The sequence below is a fragment of the Pelodiscus sinensis genome, chromosome 4 (assembly GCF_049634645.1).
Source record: "Pelodiscus sinensis isolate JC-2024 chromosome 4, ASM4963464v1, whole genome shotgun sequence".
NCBI lineage: Eukaryota > Metazoa > Chordata > Testudines > Trionychidae > Pelodiscus > Pelodiscus sinensis.
This window is the reverse complement of record NC_134714.1, coordinates 25,189,604-25,209,926: the sequence shown is the minus strand read 5'-3', so window position 1 is coordinate 25,209,926 and position 20,323 is coordinate 25,189,604. Positions and strand designations below refer to the sequence as shown.

The following is a 20,323-nucleotide window of genomic DNA, read 5'->3' as shown; positions in this document are numbered from 1 at the left end:
ACTGTTCGCTCAGCTCTTAATGCGTATGTGTGTGTGACTATGAACTGTATTTGGCATCTAACATCTATCTACTGATAGATAGCTGTATCTCTGCAGCTTGCTCTATGAGCCTCTGCAGACAAGGAATGGGGAGCACACTTTCATCAAACTAGCATCTGTTTTCAATTCTCATTTATGGATGTGGAATCCTTTCAACTGGACATTAATCATTCTCAACAGCAGCAATTAGATACTTGAGACACATCAGAACACATCAAATTAGCCCTATTTATTAAAAAAAAAAAGAATCCTGAGAAGTAAATAAAAAAGGCAAGCCACACAAAAAGAAAATTAAGACACTGAATCCCAAGAGTCTGAAAATTTTCAGGTGCTATTTTCAAAGCCTAAACTGTAATCAAATAGCAGAGGGGTTCTATTGCAGAATGCCTGGTGGATTATTTTAGCAATAACGTGTAATTGAAAGGATTAACTTGAACATAATGTTTCCCTTCCAAAAATTCCAGGAATGCTGAAATGATTCTCATCTGCACTGGTATGACTCACGTTCTTAATACTGGAACTTAATTTTTCTTCTCAGGAATTCGAGGGTAGGGAAACATTGCTACAGAAATACTCATTCAACTGACAAAGGAAAATCTCTCTTTTAGTGTGGTCAAATCACATCACATCTTTAGAGAATCTGGCTTTGGCTTAGATTCAGGATCTGCTTTTATTAGAGTGGAAACACCAAGCGGGATAGATCCCTGTGATTAACTCAAATTTCTTAAAGTAGACCAGTCGATGCAAATTCCTACTGCTGAGTTTGTCTTGTCTGACATGGCAGGCTACTATCAGCAGGGAACATGGGAGACCCAACCCTACTCTCTTTTTAATAAACACTGAAACTTTCACAGATTTCAACAGGAACAGGGTGGTGCCCAAGTGAATCCAATGTCAGGCATGCAGTTGCTTGCCAGTCACGATGAGCTAATAAAAAATCACAAACAAAGCCTGCTGATTTTTTAACCAAGAAAAACATAAGATATATCCAGTGCTTTTTTGTTTTTTTAAAAAAAAAAAGTGCCGGTGCAAGGGTTGCCAGATGACAAAAAAAAAAGCACAGGATATAGCTATAAGGAAAAGTTACAGAAAGAAGGAAATGTATGGACTTAGATAAACTATAGTTATGTGCTCCTATTACCTGTACTAACATGTACTTCAAAAAACCAAAATTGTGCATCCAAGCCATTCCACTATTGACAGTGGGAATACTTATGAGTCCTGCAAACATGATTTGGTCCTCTATGGGCAAAATGACCCATGATTCTGACCTCGTGTTCCCATTTGGAAAGTCAGCCCCATGCCTGGTAGTGCTTATACCTGGAAAGTTTTATCCAGAAGAGCACAATATTGGAGGAAAGCCCATGTGTCAAGCAATTCTGAGAATGGAATGTTGCCCTCTGCTGTAAAGGAATTTGCTGATGTTGGAGTCTTCTCTCTTGGCAATACCTACACAGAGTTGGGCGTGGCCGGGAGAGGGAAATACACCCTTTTGAATTAAGCAGTTAATTCTCTCCTCTTCCTGAAATATCCACTAGTCCAGTCACCTCCCATAACTATTCTTTCCTCCTGCTTTCACATGTCAGCTCACATGTCTGAAATAACAAATGGAGTAAGATTTGGGGTTAGCCCGTCTACTATTTATTGCTCCCTTGTTTGTTGCTTCATAAATAAAAATCATTGGTACCTGAAGATTGGTCCAGCACTGATCTGGTATTTCTTAAGAGCCCCAAATTGAAAATAGCCTAAAGGTATGAAGAATCAAAGCAATACAATCCAAAAGGCCAGCATGGAAGCAGCCGTATCTAGGGATTACCATCGTAACATACAGAATTCACGCATGGTTTTATGTTTAAAATTTCCTGTCTTGGAGGAACTGTATCAGCTAGTCAGATGCAGATATAAATAGAATTGCCTACTGGCATTAATCACAATAATTTGGCAATGTGATTACCAGTGAAATTATGAAAGGGACAGGTAACTTGCAAAGCAGAGCCCAAATCCATCCCAACCATTCATCAGCAGGAGGAAAATGTTTCCCCTCCACACTGCAACCTCATGGGAGAATGTGGTGCTGGAGTTTTTTCCTGGTTAAATGTGACTTTAAAAAATATTAATCTGTTCCTTCACTTAATTTCATCTGTACCATCGGCCAAGAGAAATACACTAATTTATAAGTTGAAGTGAGCCTTGAGATAATGTCACCCACCATTCATCCAAATTTGTCACTAGCATCCCATTAAAGCTGTAATTATTTTTTAATTAAAACTAAGGAAACTGGCATGCGCGTGCCTAGTTTATACATCTGTTATGGGTTAAAATAGCTTTTAAAAAATGTTTTTTTAGACCACAGTCTTTTGTGGCCATGGCCTATGCCAAAGAAAACGCAAGCTTGCTTATTTTCTCCATGGGGCGCAACAGTGCCTGTGTGTGCCTGAACAGATTCGACTGGCCGTGAAAAGAATTCTAAATAAAACACAAACATGGAATTTGGCAACGCCACAGAAGCAAGCTTAAGACTAATTCCAGCATGCGGACGGCTCTCACACAGCAAGTCTGGCTCCACTATAAATGAAACCAGGCTCTGTAAAATATCCAGTAAAGTTTGAGTTCAGATTTAAAGGGACAGGGCTCCAATTCCAGGATTGTTGGGTTTGGGGGTTTTTTGGTTGTTGTTTTTTTTAAAATCTTATTAAAGAAGCTCATGCTGGCTCAATAAATGAATGTTGTGAGCTGTGTTTTCTTTCAGCTGATACTTCCATTAAAAAATAAAAATAAAATTAATATAATTTCACTTTAAGATTGACTTTTTGTAGAGGAGATTCTGGGGGTAGGGAGGAGAAAATGTCTTAAAGTGAAAGAAATCAAAGAAAGTGACATGAATACATTTTTAAAATTAAAATAGGCCCCTAACATAGGACATTTCTGAATAAAAATTAGGTGTGGATTAAGTGTATGGGACATTCATGACAAGTCAAACAGGCCATTGACAGAAGAGCTTGTTCTAATCATATATCAAAGCAACCAAAATGTTGACTGCTTATGGGCTATTTGGGAGGGGGGTTGTCTGTGTGTGTGTCTGTGTGTGTGCAATATGCTCCAGCATTCCCAAGAGAACTACAGAGGAGCTGGATGAGAAGTGCTACCCCCAGGGAAATACAACCACATGGGCAACAATCTCTAACAATCTCAGCAGACCAGATTGTTTAACCAGAGATAACAGAGGAATCTTTGAAGAAAGGAGCAGTGTGAAGAAAAAGAGCTACCAACTATATAAACAGCCACAGACAAAAGATTTATTTGTTTTTGCCAATTCTATTATAATAAAAAAATTATTCATTGATTATCATCTCAGAGGGATGTGCACTGATACTGGCAGACTTACTGGGAAAGGAGAGGGAGCAAATTATACAAAGCAGTTTTCAACCCGACATTAAAAGGCAATGGCTTTTTTCCCAGTACATCTTTATTTTCCCTCGAAGAGCTGGATGATGCTATGTAGTAGCATTATATAATCGCACAAAAAAACCTACCCTCCGCTGCTCATTCCCAACCCAGATCATCTGCCTGCTCCTTGAAAAGCAGAGAACATTATCAGCAGACTTGCTGGCCACTGAATGTTTCAAGGGATTGTGTTTTTAAGAATGCATTGACTTCATCATCATCATCATCAAAGATCATTAGGATAAAGAGGAGGAATAAGAGAACTCTATTGCCACTCATATCAATAACATCTTTTACCCTACTGGTTATAGCAAAAGCCCTGCAGAATGAAAAAGGATAAAACTGATAGTTTCCTCAGAAACTTAACACAGTTCTAACAAAATTATTCTACAAGTCTACTGAATTTAATAGAAAATTATAGCCATGCTATAGGGTTTTTTTAAAACCATATTACAGAATTTTGTAGCAGGGATATTATTTTAATACAATGGAAAAGTTTAAAAAATTCATAGAATGCGTTTATTTTCTATTAAATTCTATAGGACTTCTGCATAAAGGTAAAATTACTCATCTGAACGTTGTCCTCGCTATAGGCAAAACCACAAACATCCTGTTCCCAGCTTAATCAACGGTTCACATATTTTTATAAAGGATTTGGATTAATTAATCTGTAAACATTCAAACCTAATTTTTAGACACCCTTTAAATATTAAACAAGGCTAGGTCATAATACGAGCACTTATTTGCTCCCTGTTCAACTAGAGGGAGAAAAAAACCCAGCAAGACCTTTTAGAAAACATGTACTAAAATAACAGTAATTCTTTTAAAACAGGATTATATATAAGCAGGTTTACTGCTATTTTAAGAGCCTATTCAGTTCTGTTAATTTTTATTTCTTACATAACTCATTGTCAATATTTTAAAATGACAGCCCCTTTTTAACAATACACTGGTTCTTATTTAAAGCTATCCACTTCCCTGGGCTCCACAGACCAGATTCGCAGCTCACATAAGGAGGTGTAACATCACTGAAGTTAAGTACCACATGTTCTCCCCCTATTGTCAACAAGAATTTCACACACAGATTGATGGCTCTGTATGATCATTGTTCTGCATGGCTCATGAAGGCTACTGCATGGCCCGGTATTAGGATAGGAAAGTGGGTATTCAAAAATTACCCAGAATCCTCCTGAAGATGAATTACTTACAGGCTTAATAAAATCCAGGAAATAAACAGAAGGCATGGGTATGCTTTTGTGAGCACCAAATCGTTTTTGGAGTATTTTATAAAAATAGGTTAAAGAAACAGCTCTGTGCCAAAATGGATCATTTGTGCTCTGAAAGAATTATAACTGCTCAAAGCAAGCAATTCAAGACAGAGACAAAGAAAACAAAATAGGCTGTCAATAATATGGAAGTTAAAGAGTCAACCACCCACACAGAAGAAGTGGGACTGAAGGACAAAAAGACAAAGGGATCAACCCTGCTTCACTTATACTCCAGCAGGACTGTTTATGTGAGTAACCAAGTGGGATGTGATCCAGAATGAGGAAGTAATGTTAAAACAAGCCTAAAAAGCGCTGACGTATACACTGACTTCTCTCTACTCGCAGCTTCCTTATGTTCTTATTAGCAAAGAATCAGGCCCACTGACTGGAGACAAAGAGGGCAACTGCTGTGCCAGCAGCGCTTTCGAACTCCGTGGGGGAGACATGGTGCGCTCCGGGAGGCATTGAGTACTGAGGGAGGCTAGCGCCAGACCCGCCCTCTTCTGCCTGAGATCCCACCCCTTCTGCCTGAGGCCCCACCCTTCCGTGAGCACAGAGTTGCTCTCCCCCTCCACACCTTGCTCAGGGGTCCAGCGAATCTGTCAGCCCCAGTGCAAAGAATCATTTTAAAAGTGCAGTTTTATGGAAAGTTTCCAAATGCCCTTGTCTCCTCAGATATTCACTCAGCGCCTGCATTAACCTCATTCCATAAGTCCCAGAACCTCTGACTCTTACAGCTGAATTCATAAAAAATGTAAGCCTTCTTTATATGGGATTTTTGCCTGTTTCTTTCCCAGTACACATTTTACTGATTCATTAGACCTTCCTTCCCCAGCCCTTGCTATGGTGAATGGCCTTGTCAGTAGTACACAGGCAAGGACATTGGTTATAAACAAAACAAGAAAAACCGCAACATCCACAGGGCAGAAAGAAGAGGATTACATAAGGGCCATGCCACACTCCAGTGCACTAGACACACTTACATGTTACAAAAAAATGTATGGAAACCACAGAGCAAATAAAGAAGAATATAAAAATGTCTGCTTCAAATATATACACAGTCATTTATCTATCAAAAGAAGAGTCGTAGGTACCTCAATAAGTTACACACAGATCACGAGTGGGCCTGATGCAGCATGCATCTGCATAGTTCCTTTGACTTCAGTGGAGTTATGCTGTGGTACTTCAGTAGAGAATCTGGCTCAGCTCCTCTAAAATACTAAAAGATTCACAAAGAAACGTATGCTTCCCAATGCTTTTCTCACTGGTTTGGAGACCAAACGGCACAGGCTTGATCAGATTTATCTAAATGATATTTCATAAATTAGACTCCTTGCCCTTGATTGTGAGAGCTCTCTCACACTCACACATGCCCTTGACTGTGAGAGAACACACACATGCACACACACACACACATACAAACCTCAAATCAAAATGCCAAGAAAAGCAAAGACAGAAACAAGGGACAGAAACAACTCAGTGCCACACATGCCAGGTGAAGCAATGCAAGCAAATGGTTTGGCATATGCTACATCCAAATGAATAGGATTTTATTGAGGGAAATAAAGAATAATTGCAAATGTCTATGTATTGTGTGTGTATTTCTGTGTCTAAAAATCTCCGTGCTAAAAAAACCAACAATCCTGTGCACTGCACAGCGAAAAGGCAATCCCTCTGAGTGCAGACAAGCAATGTGAATCCTAACACACACTGGTGCTTCATCTCCTAACAGATCATTGTTTCTCCCAAGCCTTCCCCTCTTCATGTTTTTAATATTATTATGAAGTGTTTACGAAAAAACTGGCTGCATTTAAGGAAAGAGTGAAGAGGTAGGTGGAAAATAGTGTGATCAAGCAGTTGATCTTTCAGCACAAATTATCAGCAGTAGTTACCCTGTTGCTCCTGCTGAAAATAAAGTGGACCCCCTCTTCTTTGTTAAGAATGTGCACAATATTTCATCTAGGAAAATATGTCTGCGCCTGCTACCAGCAGTAGAAGTGTTTCCGATATGATTTCTGTGTGCAACTATGTATTCACCTAAACTCCACCTACAATATCTATTGGCATGGGCACCATCCTCTTTTTATTTTGGGTTTCCTGAAAAGTATGGCATGAGCCCCAATTTACAGAGAAGAAAGCAGAAGAATAAATGGGTTTGTTTGTGAGTGGGTCCTTTGTCAGAGCAGCTAATCAAGGGTGCTGCTTCTTAATCCTTCTACTTACTCTCATTCAAACTGACGATATGAAATGATTCAAGAGGAGAAATTTGGGATTTATTTTCATTTCAACCGTTGCGGTGCCACAATAAAGAACTCTCTTTTTTTTTTAAAGTGTCTGGAAGGAACTCAAATGTGTCTCATTTGGTTTCTTTTAATCTCACATCCTACTTTGCCTTTTTCAATAGGCTTCTCACTTACTACCCACAAGCTGTGATAAAGATTTAAGAAAGACTGGTCACTAAAACATATAAATCCACCAAACTTACTGCTTAGCGTAATGGTGTTTACCTGTTCTGAAAATATTTTTTCTAAGCAAGCCATCATTTACCATACACTGAGCCCCTCAATAATGGGAAATTCATCCATTCCCATAAGTAAATTAAAAAATATCTCCATCTATCTTGTTCCAATATTTTTAAATTTAATCATTGCCAGAGCACTGCTGGTTAATAATTAGCCCTTCCTCGCTCTCTTTCTCTCTCTCTCTCTTTCACACACACACACACACACACACACACGTGCACAAACACATACAACACACACACACACTTTTTAAACATGCAAAATCTAGCCCTCTACTTTAATATTTCTGATGTCGGTGACCAGTGTCAGCTCTCCCCATACAGTAACTGCTTTAAAGCGCTGCATATAGCACTGCATTAAAAATTAATTACACATGCTATTTTATTGATAGTGCATAATGTAATGAGCACCAGCTGTGCTAAACATCCAAACTCCTTTTTAAGACAGCTATAAAAAAAGAAAGAAACTGCACTTCCAAATGCCTCTCCTGTCAGAGGAGAAAAACAGCAACATCTTGTATGGATTTGAAACAGAATTCTTTGATTTAGCTCTACATTTGGAACGTTTGAAGAATTCAAACTCTCGGGCTTGGCATAGTGGTATGAAATCCAGTTAACTCTCTAAATGTTGGAGCCATTGTCTCTACTGAAGGCAATGTTTCCTTGAACCCCTTTGTCTTGAGACAACTACTGGATCCAGTTCCACCCGTTAATATTGCAATTAAGCGCCTTTCTTTTTCCTTGGTTGTCTGGAAATTGCAGGCATCTAGTTTAAAGCAACTTTAAATATCCCTTTTGCCCCTGCTGGTTCTTAACATTACATAATTAGGACTTACAAAGTTATACTAATAGGGTATCTTTCTAGAAAAAAAAAGCCTAAGCCGCACTTATATTGCCAGCCCTGCACCCTGCAAGCACCCTAATTTTAGCTGCCTCTGTGCTGTTTTATAAGCTCGTGTTTGTCTCTTGATAAACATAACATGTATTAAAAATAAGTTTATGATGAGATCTTCTGTGTAACTGGATATGAGATAATATAAGATAGATAGATAGATAGATAGATAGATAGATAGATAGATAGATAGATAGATAGATAGATAGATAGATAGATAGATTTTTAATGCACACTTTAAACACTGTGCATGAAGTAAATTCTTCAAAACACATTAAATATTTTTTTAAAAGACATATATAAATATAAGTAATCAATGACTAATAGAGATGTCTCTCCTGAGCACAAATTTTAGTCAGTTCTACTCTAGCATGAACCATTTTTTTCCTGTGCATTTTTTTCACAGTATAATGGGAAGAAACATTTGCAAATGATTTTAATGTAGCTGTAGCTTTTGTCTGCATTCTCACACATACACACTTTGCTCCTCTTTCTCCTCTCCCAAAAAAAGGGAGTAGGGAGTGGATCTGAAAGCTAATTTGGGTGGATTTTTTTCCAGATTCCACTCAGTAAGAGAAGGAGGAGTAAAATATCAATCGTCATCCTGGGACATGATGAGTGAGGAGGCTTTGCAGGATGAGTTTGCATTCTCCATTCTGATTATTGTTTTGTTTTCCACTGATCTTCCAGTGTTAATAAAACTCAGTCTGGAATGAAACAAAAGCTTGCTTCTTGCTCTAGTATGAGATGTGCAGAATGCATATCATATCATTAACATAAGAGTATTTGAAATAATACTGCTTTCAAGACAGACTGCATTAATTGCATCAAGCTATTTATAGCAGGGAGGTCTGTCTTAGCACTTCTCATTGGCTGACTCAGGTTATAAATTGACACCAAACTAATAGTGTGATATAAGTAAAGGAAGAAAAAATATTCTACTATTAAAACCTATTATTTACTTTTAACTTTATTGTCACTTTAACCTATCAAACAAATAATACGGTAAGCAAAAATTCAGCAGCGAACTAAATTGATGTTAGCTTTACAAGATTACTGGGAAATTATTAGAATGTCCTAATGACCAATATGGTCAATTTCTTGAAAGGAAGGAAGCTCCCGTGTTTTCTTCTGTGTTACACCCTGAACTTCACAATCCTGCCCATTAATCACTGCTGTCGATGCCCACTTGCTGGTTTTTAAATATGCAACTGAAGTATTAAAATAGCTTTCTACTTCTTTACAGATGTGTCTGTGTGGGAAAGAAGCTGTTTCACTGATTGACAAGATATAAGTATCTTAGATTTAATTAATTAGATTTAATTAATATAAATAACAATATATAAAATAAATATAAATAAAAAACCCATGTTCACAAAGCCAGTGGATTTAGATCAGGCCCATAAGAAGTATAATGGGTAAATTAAAGACCCATGTTGTTTCAATGAGCCTTGCAATGTACCAATTGCCATTCCATTTATAGCGCCTTTGAACTGTGCTGTTTTCAGGACAGGGACTTGGGCTGAGGTTTTCGTAGCCCAGTTTTCTTTCATTTTAATGGGAATGGAGAATCCCAGTTTGTTAGGCCACTTTGAAAATCTCAGCCTCAGTGTACAATATTCTAAATCAGATCCTGAGAAAGAGGTTAGTATTTGTAGTGAAGATGTACTGTGAAAAATGGCTTCAGTGAAAGTCCTCCAGTGTGTCTGTACACACAAATAGACATATTTTACATATAATTATGTCACTCGATAATCATTTGCATGCCTTTGTTAAGTATTTTACAGTGAAGCTAAGTTGTCAGAATTATTTTAAACAAAAAAAAAGATTTAAAAAGCCCCCTAATCTGGCAAGATGCAGTGCAAAGTGAATGTTGTGCCCATTTATATTTTACATCCAAGCTACACAACCAATGAATTTCATGACTCTGTTCCAACTTCTAATTAAATAGGCACTAAAAATGTTTAAAACAAGAGAGCCCAATTCAACAGAGAGAAACCTCTCAGGGACAAAAGACACTGCAACAGTGATATGTGTTGATATTAAAATATTATTTTAATATGCAGGCTCTAACTTGCTAATTCTACAGCCTGTGTTGACTTATACACAAATTTAACAAAAACCTAACAGAATATGCAACAAGCAACCAAAAAGTGGTCCAACACAGCAGAACTTCTTTGGCATCCATTCGGTGTGCTTCTTACTGTACTGACTTTACTGAATATTATCAGCATCACAATTTCCAAAGAACACAAACAGTCCTAAATGACGCAATGAATTCCCATTTGCACAACTTAACAGTGTGCTGTATGCAAGACAAATTTTCAACAGCAACTTTGACATGTGGGTGCCCATACGCGGCCAACAGCTTAGATATGCCACCACAAATTGCACAGACTCTGAAGGACCTGATTTGTGAGTGACAGACAGAGATAACAGCTGCCCACAGACACACGAGTAATTGAAAACCCTCAGATTTAGAGAGGTTGAGGCTACACTGAAAAAAGTAAAGACCCTACTAAGCATTTAAGCAAGAGCTGAAACATACAAAAAGGTGAGAAAAGGAGGGGGAAGAGAGAGAATGGAAATGTTAATGGCTTTCGTTCAAAGAATGAAACAATTCCTCAGAAACAGGAACAAGGCTGACAGAATAAAAAACTAATCAATTCAAGGAGACAGGCAGATCCCTAAAGCTGGAGTAAGTGACTCTCCAGTGTAAATGCTTACATGAAGAGGAAAGAAAACAACACTGAAATTATCACTGGTATTATCATAGCGTATGTCTACACTAGCTCATTAATTCGAGCTAGGTAGGCAAATGAGGCGACTGGAGTTGCAAATGAAGTCCGGGATTTAAATTTCCTGGGCTTTATTTGCATGTTTCCATCCGGTCGCCATTTTGAAATTTCACTAGCCCGAACTCACTGCCGCGCAGCTACACGCATTCCACAAGGAGTAACAGTTAATTCGAACTAAGGACTTAGTTTGAATTAATGTTTCACTGCCGCGTTGAGCCGCGCAGCAGTGAGTTCGGGCTAGTGAAATTTCAAAATGGCGACCGGACGGGAACACACAAATAAAGCCCGGGATATTTAAATCCCGGACTTCATTTGCAACTCCAGTCGCCTCATTTGCCTACCTAGCTCGAATTAACGAGCTAGTGTAGACATACCCATACAGTCAACACAAAGAGAAACTTCTTTTTGTTTCACTCCCACAAAACATTTTGGGTAGAAGTAAGACCTTGCTCTATGTTCTCAGTGTTATACATGGAAGACAATTAAGGGTTAAGTAGAAATGAGCCTCCTTTCCAAGGGGGAGAAATGTTTCTTTCAAGCAGAACTTGACCAACTACTGTCATAAACACTTAGCATGTGCTTTGATATAACCTATTCTCTAAGTGCCATAGACTGTAGCAATAATTATAGAAAGCCATGATAACAGGTCTATCTCCCCACAAAGCTGGCATCACTCTTTTAGCAAATAGATCGTTCCAAACACTAACAGCACACAACTATAAAATGAAAGTACGTAAAATAGAAAAGTCTTGTGTTCCAATGTGCTGTAATGAATTAGTCTTTCCTTCCTTTTCTAATTTTAGTTTTACTTTCTTGTCTCTCCATTAACTGTCTATGTTTGCTTTAGAAGCAGTAGGGCATCAGTGTATCAGTTCACTATTATAACTACAGTAGACTTCCGATAATCCGGAACCTATGGGACCTAGGTGGTGCCGGATTATCAAATATGCCGGACTATCAGGAGGTACTATAAGATGGTTATATATATATACTGTATACATTATATACTGTATATAAAGTGTTCTTAACCCTTTTTATTGTACATACTGTATACAGTATACTGTAATGTTTTAGGTTTTTTAAGCTTTTTTTACCCTTTTTGCTCAGTTCAGCTGCTGCCGCTGTTACCTTGTAACTCATTTTTTGCCGAAGCTCACTCACTAGGCTCTTGCCATTTTGATGCCGGACTATCAGGAGTGCCGGACTATTGGATGCCGGACTATTGGAGTTTTACTGTACTTACATATCAAAGACACCTAGGTCTAGTCTATACCAAAAAATAGAGAGGAACAGAAAATATGAGCTAAGCTCTAGTATGTTTTATTAGTTATGGGGGGAAGAAGAGTACCTGCCTATCATCCAACATTATGTTGACTGTTTATAAGGGGTTGATAATAATTATTTTATGACAGTGTCAGTCCACTGAAGCCAATGAATTGAAGCCAGATTGACAGAGTAGAGAATCAGCCCCACCGAGAATGCAACCTGCTTAACAACTTGAATATAGTGCAACTTCACACATAGCTGGCAGACATTATTTAAATGTTTTGCACTGTGCAACATGTCATGCTGGTTACAGAGAGTTTGTGCTTAGATCAAAGTTGGTGAATGAAAACTTACTGGACTATTGGCCCAATCCAACTGATTGGTCTGATGAAGTCAGCTGGAGTCTATCCGTGGATTTTAAGTTTTGGATCAGGCACTAGGAGGTTCTGTTGTGTATTTTTAAACTTCCTCTTGAAAACTCTTTGTCCTTGAAGACCAGGTTAAAATACTTGCAAAACTTTCAATCTCTTTTCAACATGTTAAATCTGAATTTCCTAACTTTCCCCCAAAGCCTCAGTATCCCCCAGGGAAAGACCACATGCATTTAATGAAATACAAGCATTATCCAAAGAAACTAAATCATAGGAACCAAGTTTGGATCTACAGTCAATGTTGTGCTGTAGTAGGGTTTGCACACACTACAATGAAAAGCTGAATGCAAGGAAACTTATATTGGTCATCAGGGGCCATCTTGAAGGCTTCATCCACTTTTTACTCTGTTCAGTCCTTCCTGGCTGACCAAATTCTGCCGTTTGTATGCAGTATTTGTTCAGAAGTATTCTGAGTAAGTTTGTCTGAATACAGACTGCAGAATTTGGCCTATGTAAGGCAGGTATAAGCACTTTAGGAGTTTGCCTCTGCTGAATTTTCTTTCAGGCCCTTCCTGTTTCCACCTCTAATCCCCACAATTCACCACATGCCTGAACCCTCAGTTAACCTGCACTCAGCACACACACTAATGCAAAGAGATCTCTGTGCCCAATAAGAAGGGTCAGGTATTAACTCTGTGGTCAATCACATGTCAGGGTCCTCCCTGGCCACCTGGGTTCCACTAATCTACATATCACATTTCCTTCATGGAAGTGACAAGAGTCAGGGTTTAAAAAATGAAGGGAAAAAAGTGAACGAGGAACATTTTCACAAAAGCCAGGGAGAAGCGTGCATAGAGCACATATATCCTACATGCACATGGACTCTGTGGAAAGCCCTTAACCTTTCTCAATGATTAGAAAAAGAAGACCTCCGATGTTAAATGTTATCCAATTAAGTTTAGAATAAACAGCCCAGAGAGATGAAATCTTGATACCTGGGTATCCCATTATGTGAGATTCTCAGACATTTGCTCACAATGTGGCATAAACAGACCAGCCCTGGCTGGTGGTGATATCTGAAAATGGGTAGATTGTGGGGGGAAAAGAATGGACCCACTCCCCGTCCTCTGTGATGGGAGGGAATATGGATGATGTTTTCACTGCCTCCCCCACACAACCCAGCGAAGGCGACTCTCCCACAGTAAAGATGACATCACTTGGTAGAACTACTGACCTTCAGATAGCAAAAAAAAAAAAAAAAAAAAAAAAATTCTATTACCTGACAACTGACAATGACATCCAAATGTGCCTGAAGTCTCAGTCTGAGTCTCAGTCTGAGTCCCGCCAACTGAGACTGCACGTGCACCACAGCAGGGCAGGCTAAGGCAGGGCGGGAGAGAGGCCAGTGCGCGGAGAGGTGACGTGATCACTGATGTGTGAGGGTGGGAGGAGGCAGCTATGGGAGCCCCCGGCAGCTTTGCAGGCCTGGACGGCCCTGGAGAAAAAACAATAGAAAAAACTGTCAGTCGGATCTAAGTTTGAAGGGACAGAGGAGGCATCATCAGGGAAAACAAGAGGGCGGAGGGTGACTAGGCCTAACTGGCTACATACTTTTCTTTAATTAATTTTTATGTCAGGCTGAGACCAGTGTGGCTTCTTGGGAAGTCAGGGAGGAGAAGCCAGGCTGGGGGATGAATAGGCAAGAGGAGACCTGTAGAGCTTCAAAACCACAGATTGCTATAGGTAATTTTCTGGAAGCAAACTCTGGAGAGGGGCCCAATGGAGGGGAACCTGAGTGAATGGGGATGAGGTGACCAGTGAGGGAAGCTAGCAAAAGTCTGTGATGGTACAGATGAGAACCAGAGGCAGTACCAGACCCACCAGCACGTGTTTAGGAGCCGAATTAAAAGGGGGATTCTTGGTTTATGGCATGTTAATGTATTTAATGGACACAAAACTGGGTAGGCTTTCTGCCGAGCTGCTGCTGAAACAGGCTCAAGCCACCAGCGCAGACAAAGTGCAGCGACTCATAGCTCAAATGGATTCACAGAGGTGCCAGAAATCAAGCTCCCAGAATAAAGCATTCATGGGCCACTGTGTTTCCTTCCCATTTGAGCTCCAGCCAGTTACGTATTTTGCATGCCCCATTTATGCATTCTGTTTCCCTATCAAGCCTATCAAGTATGCAGAAACCTTTTTTCTAATAGCTGAAAAATGATATTGTTAACCTCAAACTATATTATTTATTTGTAATGCATCTAGAAATGTCCTGCTATTTAAGCTGTATTTAGAACCCTCTGCTGCTTCTCTGGAAACCCTCTCTTCCCCTAACACAAGGCAGAAAGGAGCCATATGACTTAAAACAGAAAATATAAAACTAACAATATGCATATACACACACGCCTATGCACAAACATGCATGCAGACACACACACAATACTGTAAATCAACATAACTTCCCCATGGAACAACACAAATTTACACCAACAGAGGATCTGGCAATATATGCTTATTTAAAGCCACGACTTTTATGTAATTACTCAACAAGGAGCTGTAACTAATCAAGGGTAGCTTCTAAATAAAGGTATGTGGTGTGGTGGTAGCCGTTCAAAAGCTGGCATTTGCCAACAATTACCTCACAGTGGGATCTCAGAAACCACAGGTTTTCCCCTACATTTAGATCAGGAAATAAGTGTGTTAATTGTGGGGTATCTTTTGACAAGCGCTCTTGCTAGTTTATTTAAATGGTGACAACTCTGTACATGTGTGTGCATGCATAAACACCTACGCACTCAGGCATCAAGAACTATTCTGCCATAAGACCTATGACATTGCAAGCAGCATGTTATAATGCATCCTCTCCAATCAAGAGTCCCAATTCGAAAACTATGGCTACATGTTGATCTGACAGTTACACATGTGAGGCAAACAGAGCTACTTCATCCTTGGCACCGCATCCAGAGTGCTAGTCTGCAAGGACTGCATTTGATTTTGTCGTTTATCTTAAATGGCTAAGAGACCACCACTGCAAAACATTTGTGTGAAGCTTTTGCCAAAACCACAAGTGAAGAGTCTAAATTCCCTGTGTAAATACTTGAGCTCCGAGCATCAAGGATAAAAATGTGTGCTCTTTCGCAAGGACTGCTTTTAAATAGAAGCCATCTTTGCAGCTCAAGGGACAGTTTTTTGGAACTGTTTGATCTCACTGAAAATGCTGCACAAACAGGTAAAGATAACCATTAACTGGACTGTAGTTCTACTACATTCTGAGTATGACTATGTGCCAGGCAAAAAGAAACAGATGTCAGACATACACATATTGGGGCCACTTCATTATAATTTTAAAGCACAGTAAAAAGGGAAGGGAATTACTTCATGATTACCTGTTCTGTTCATTCCTTCTGGGGCACCGAGCACTGGTCACTGTTGAAAGACAGGATACTGGGCTAGATGGACCTTTGATCTGACTAGTATAGCTGTTCTTATGGTCTTAAGCATTTTTACTGAGCAGTAAAGACCTAAGAATGGAGCAAGGCATCCTAAAACAGTTGAATAATTGCACTTTTATTTTGAAAAAAATAGTATAATGCTGAGCTACACTCGGTTGCCTTGCTTCAGCCACTTGATTACTGGGAAACTTTGTCTGTTGTGAGGAGTTGTGAGCTTGTCATCTGAATCTATTGTTTATGTACTGGGAGTTAATATTCAACATTATACTGCAACCAGTGTCAGACCACCAACTAGCTATGTGCAGCACCACAACCTTTGCAGCACAATGTTTCTATGAGACAGACTGGATCATACAGTAGGAACACAAGTCATGTGTATGCCAGTCATTTACACCTTTCAGCAGAATCAAAGCTGAAATGGAGACTAGGTGGGTCAAAGTTCTGCCTATGGACTTTATGGGCATACCTGTGGGTGAATTCAGCTTTAATATGGAGGTGAGGCCTGAAAGGAGCACAGATGCCAGCATGCAGTATGACCTGGTGACTGGACCAAAATAAGGCACAGTAGTCTTTCCTAAAATCTCAGCAGACCACAATTCTCTCTTAAACATTAGGGTGGCTTCAAGCTGTTTCATTTAGCCATAGCCCTCAGAATCATGAAAAGATTCAATACAATCCAAGTTCTAGTCCCAGAGATCCTGCTCCAATAAGTGAAGGGAATCAAGGATCAAAAAGGCCACTGCTAAGAGGTGTGAAAAAGCAAAAATGGGGCAAAAGCAGGAAAAGAGGAGAGAAGCAAAAAACAATAAAGCATAACCTGGTAGGTCTTACTACATGGATTGGTGTTGTGGGAGAGGAAAACTCCCAGGGCTGATAGACCAACACAAGCCTGAGCTTCCTCTGTCAGCAATTATAGACAAGTGGTGCCTTCTTTCCCTCCCTTCTCCTCCCCACACCCACCCCCATTTCTCCCTTCTTTTCTTATAACATTCAGAAACATCTGAGGACCAGACAAGGTGGCACCTTGGCAAACGCAAGCTGCCTGGAAAATAAACTGAGAGCCCTCATCAACTGGGTGCAAGGGAAGTGGCCAGAGAAAATTAGGGCATTTTTTTAAACAAACAAAGCCTCCTTCTAGTTGCAGAAATGTTGCAGAGTTGGTGCCCGGTAGTGCCCCAGTAAGTTCATTAAGAATGTGTCCAGGTTTTGTCCATCCAGACCTTTTCTATTGGGAACCAGGCAGCCCTAGCCCAAAGAATGTATTTAAAGATAGAAACAAAAGTTAGGTATCGCCTCATCAGTTTAACTGCTTTAAGAATAGACATATGCAAGCAAAGCAGAAATTTGCCCTTTTAAAACAGTGCTGTGAAATACTAATAGATCACTCTCAACTCAGCCACAAGTTATGGATCTAGATGAAGGAATTACCGGATTGAATTCTATGGCCAGTGTTATCCAGGAGATCAAACTGGATGTTCAGAATGGTTCCTTCTGGCCTTAAAAATCTATGAACTTCCTCCTAATTCAAAAGATCAGTTACTCAATATTTACCCATTCATTCTGTTAGCAAATCTCCCCCTGAGGCTACGTCTAGACTGCAGGCTTCTTTCAGAAGAAGCTTTTCCGGAAGAGATCTTCCAGAAAAACTTCTTTTGAAAGAGAGTGTTCACACAGCAAAAGCACATCGAAAAAGTGATCTGCTTATTTGAAAGATAGCATCCACATTGATTGGACACTATCTCACATTTAAGTTGTGATTACTATGGATGGAGTGGCCACTAGAGCACCTATGCTTTTTCCTGGAGGGCTCTTCTTTTGAAAAAAAACTCTCTTCCCTGTCCACGTACACCTTTTTTCCAAAAGAGCTCTTTCAGAAAAAGGCTTGTAATAATATATGGAAAAATACCATCTCATAGAACTAGAAGGGACTTTGAGAGGTCATCAAGTCCAGTCCCCTGCCCTAGCAGCAAGACCAAGTACCATCCCTGACAGGTTTGCCCCATCCCTAAATGGTCCTCTTAAGGATTGAGCTCACAACCCTCGATTTAGCAGGCCAGTGCTCAAACCCACTGAGCTTTTCCTCCCTCAGAGATATACCACTCTTGGAAAAACTCCTGTGTTCTTTCAACTTTCTGTCACAAGAACACAATTACAGTGTGGATATAAATGTAGTTTTTCCATAAAAATGGCCATTTTTCTGAAAAAACTCTGCAGTGTAAATATACTCTGAGATAAATTCTCTACCACATCTCACTACTGCAATTCTAGAGTAGTCTTAATGAACGGCTTGCAATTACTCTGGATTGACACCAGTCTAACTAAGGAGAATCATTTATCACCACAAGATTTTGCCAGAACTGGATTAAAATGGAAACAGTGTAAAGAGTTCCAAATTGGCCCAATTAGATGAATGTGCTGGTATTCAGGTTCCTGAACTAAAATTTGACAGTTCCATAACTAGCCTGTCAAACTTTGTCCATGCTTCTTCACATCCAAATTTTGTACATATAAAAACTCAACCAAGGATGAAAAAATCACATTTACATAAGAAAATCATGTGCTTAGAAATCTAGACATTCAGCCAACACATACAAGTGCAATCTGGGTTTTAGGAAGCATAGATTTAAAATAAAGAATGGCGCAATTTTAGAACCTACCTTGGAAAAACTGATTTGAGAGAGAGAGAGAGTCCCTGACTAGAAGTTTGAGGCATAATTCTCCTATGCAGTCAGTATGAATGAATCACTCACCCACAGTACAGATTTCTATTGTATATTTTACACTCATTCTGCATGTGGAGCTCCCACTGATGTCAATGGGAGTTTTGTAGTTAGAATAGCATGAAGTACATATTAGAGAGATCAGTCTGGATAAAAGAGCTCCAATGCATTTGAGAGTGGAGACATTTTTCCTTGCATTTTAAAAAGGCTCTAGATTGCATATACATCACTGCTGAATTGACTCCCAGAGACATCTGTGAGTCATTTTTGCTCAGGGTCTAACTGATCCCATATTTGGGGTCAGGAAGGAATTTTCTCCTATATAAGATTGGCAGAGACCCTGCAGTGTTTTCGCCTTTGTTTGTAGCATGTGACAGGTTTAAACTAGTGTAAAATGGTAGATTCTCGATAACTTGAAGTCTTTTCATCATGATTTGAGGATTCAGTAACTCAGCCAGAGGTCTGGGATCTAATGTAGGAGTGAATGGATGAAGTTCTGTGGCCTGCCATGTGCAGGAGGTCAGTCTAGATGATCATGATGGTCCCTTCTGATTCTGAGTCTATGAAATGAAGATAAATTAAATATAATCCCCCAAAATCAAAATTATCTTGGTGAAAAATGATAACCCCCTAGAAAGTCACCACCCAGACATAAATGTTATCTATTCAGTGTGCCTTTCATCCAGCCTAGGCACTACTGGACATACTGTATTGTATATGGGGAAAAAAATGAACCTTTCAGATGCATCTGCAGAACAGTACGAAGCACAATAATATATCAGAGTTTGTACTGCAGACACCAGATTAAGAGAGCTCTTGCTTTATGTATTATATTGTGACAAATGTGCATGTATATATATATGTGTGTATTTTTGCATTCCTTTCAGTGTGTTGTGTTTGTGTGTATGCATGTGTTTAAGCTTCTCTTTCAAGTGTGAACATGCCTCTGTATGTACCTACTTCCTTCTCTCTACCCCAATATGTGGACAGATAGACAGACCAACAGATTCAGTTAAATCATATAAGATAGCTCTTAAAATAAGGGCAGATATTAGTCCAAGGCAGGAAATTCAGAGTGCAGGTGGCAAACCTATTCTTACACAGGCCATTATGTTCAGGTTCACTCTTGCATCTCTTTCTGAGAAGTCTGGTATTCCGTATTTACTGTGCAGCAGTCATGAGCCAGACATATCCGACAGTGCAATGAACATCTATTTGATAATCTCTCCAACTGATCTGAAAGCCTTTCCTAAAATGAGTTGCTTCATCTGTGTTGCATATTACCACACGGCCCTTTTCCACCTAGTATTATTGTGATGGGCCCCCCATGCTTTATGAAAATTGGCTTATGAATATAAATATGCATAACTCAGAGATGCTTTGGACAAAATACTTCATGTAACCTATCCATTTTAAAGTTACAATCTACCAGATCTGAATATCTTATTTTGGTGCATGTATCATTCTTGTATGTAAAGTTAGAAATATGAAGTATGAGACTGTTTATAGTTTTAAATGTGCTAATGAGAGCCATGAATGGTGGCCCCCTTTGGAA

General features: G+C 39.4%; 1 protein-coding gene across 11 annotated transcripts in view; it reads right to left on the bottom strand.

The window, feature by feature from the left end:
- BCL11B (BCL11 transcription factor B) overlaps positions 1-20,323 on the bottom strand; it is a 112,023-nt gene that overhangs the window by 50,501 nt on the left and 41,199 nt on the right. For 7 of the 11 annotated variants that reach the window (XM_075926604.1, XM_075926605.1, XM_075926609.1 and 4 more), the window contains one exon: positions 13,879-14,094. The exons of the other annotated variants lie outside the window; for them this stretch is intronic. In XM_075926604.1, coding sequence (XP_075782719.1) covers positions 13,879-14,094 — 216 coding nt within the window. The remainder of the gene's footprint in view (positions 1-13,878; positions 14,095-20,323) is intronic. 11 annotated transcript variants of the gene reach the window in all.